Source organism: Lucilia cuprina, chromosome 5 (assembly GCF_022045245.1).
Source record: "Lucilia cuprina isolate Lc7/37 chromosome 5, ASM2204524v1, whole genome shotgun sequence".
Classification (NCBI taxonomy): Eukaryota; Metazoa; Arthropoda; class Insecta; order Diptera; family Calliphoridae; genus Lucilia; species Lucilia cuprina.
This window is the reverse complement of record NC_060953.1, coordinates 45619683-45621337: the sequence shown is the minus strand read 5'-3', so window position 1 is coordinate 45621337 and position 1655 is coordinate 45619683. Positions and strand designations below refer to the sequence as shown.

General features: G+C 30.9%; 1 protein-coding gene across 1 annotated transcript; it reads right to left on the bottom strand.

The window, feature by feature from the left end:
• Positions 1–229: 229 nt before the first annotated feature.
• Positions 230–1655, bottom strand: LOC111686642. Its single transcript, XM_023449009.2, has 2 exons — positions 1408–1655; positions 230–1065 (listed from the first exon to the last, which is right to left on the bottom strand). Exons 1-2 carry the CDS (start codon positions 1471–1473, stop codon positions 565–567), a joined length of 567 nt encoding a protein of 188 aa, XP_023304777.1. The 5' UTR covers positions 1474–1655; the 3' UTR covers positions 230–564.

Here is a 1655-nt window from a genome sequence, read left to right as displayed (position 1 = left end):
GTTCAGTTCTAGCTCAGTTCTAGTTCAGTTCTAGTTCAGTTCTAGTTCAGTTCTAGTTCAGTTCTAGTTCAGTTCTAGTTCTAGTTCAGTTCTAGTTCAGTTCTAGTTTTGTTCTAGTTCAGTTCTAATTCAGTTCTAGTTCAGTTCTAATTCAGTTCTAGTTCAGTTCTAGTTCGGAAGAATTTCATAAATCCTTTCATAACCACAGCACATTTTAAACTAAAATTTCTTTTTTACCATTAAAATATTTGTATTTATTCAAACTTTGGATTATTAGCTGTATGAGGATCACAAATTTACAGTTTTTAGTGTAAAATTAAAAAAATCTACTGCAATAAATATATTACATAATAAATGGATTAAGTAGCACTTGGAACAAACTAACGGTAATTGTGTAAAGCATCCTCTTTGTTAAAAATATTAAACAATACAAAATAAAGTTTCAAAATCATAAATACAAATTTACAAAATACTTAAAATCATCACAAAACTTAAATACTTTTACAAATGTAATACAAAAAAAACAACAAATTGTTATAAAATATACTAAATATTTAGTTAAAATTAAGCTTCCGTTTCATCATCCTCAGCCAATTCTTCAGGTGATCTTAAGTCTATAGCAAACTTTTGACGGGTGGGTGTTATTTTGTCACTACTCTCATCACTGCCATTCTCTTTCACTTTACGTGAATAGTCTTGGAAGGCAGCAGCCAAAGCATACGTAAGTTTCCTCGCCATGGCTCGACTATCACACACAAAGGCGTGAACCTCAAAAGGATGTACACTGGTTTCATCTTTTACCACGATCATGGCAAAGACACGTGTATAGACTAGATCTTGTACACCATAGGATATCGTATCGATGGGATAACTCCAATTGTTAATGCTGGCCTTGGGTTGTAAAATTTCTATACTCACACCCTCGGTGGAAACTTTCAGCTCACAGTGGGGTAGAGTTTTATTGGGTGGTAGATTTTTGGCAGCGCCCACCATTATATCGACAGGACGTCGGGTATATTTAATGCCCCATAGACCGCGGGCCACCTCGGAGCCTATGTATTTGACCTAAAAGTTATTATGAGATGTTATTAGAAAAATCATCATGTGTGAAATTTTAATAATGAAGTTTTGATAACAATTTTTATCTCTAAACTATCAAAGTGGTTACATATTAACATTTTTAACCATATTTTTAACAAACATCCGCTTTAGTTTATTTTTTACCGGATATATTTAAAAAAAACAACGTGTGTTTCAATTTTCTCTAACAAAACCAAAAAAATAAGTTCAGTTAGCGTGACCAATGAATATAATTCTTTCTTTTAAATTAAATCGAACACATATGACAATAATAATTTGTTTGTTAATATTTTAATAATTATTTTTAGAAATGTTTAGATTTTTTACCTTAAATGTTATGGGTAAATCATCTATGTTGACTTGTGTATCTGAATCTGTGGTATTTGATGCCATAATTTCTCTTTTTTCACTTGAATTTTCTTTTATTCTATTGGTCTGTAGTCGTTAGAAGTTGTAAGAAGTGTAATGAAGGTTATTAGTTTTTTTAATTTTCAGCTTTGTAGTTGTTGTTTAAACATTGGGATGTTGTTTTCACGATGATTACGTGTGGAAAACTAAAGAAAAAAATAAAGAGA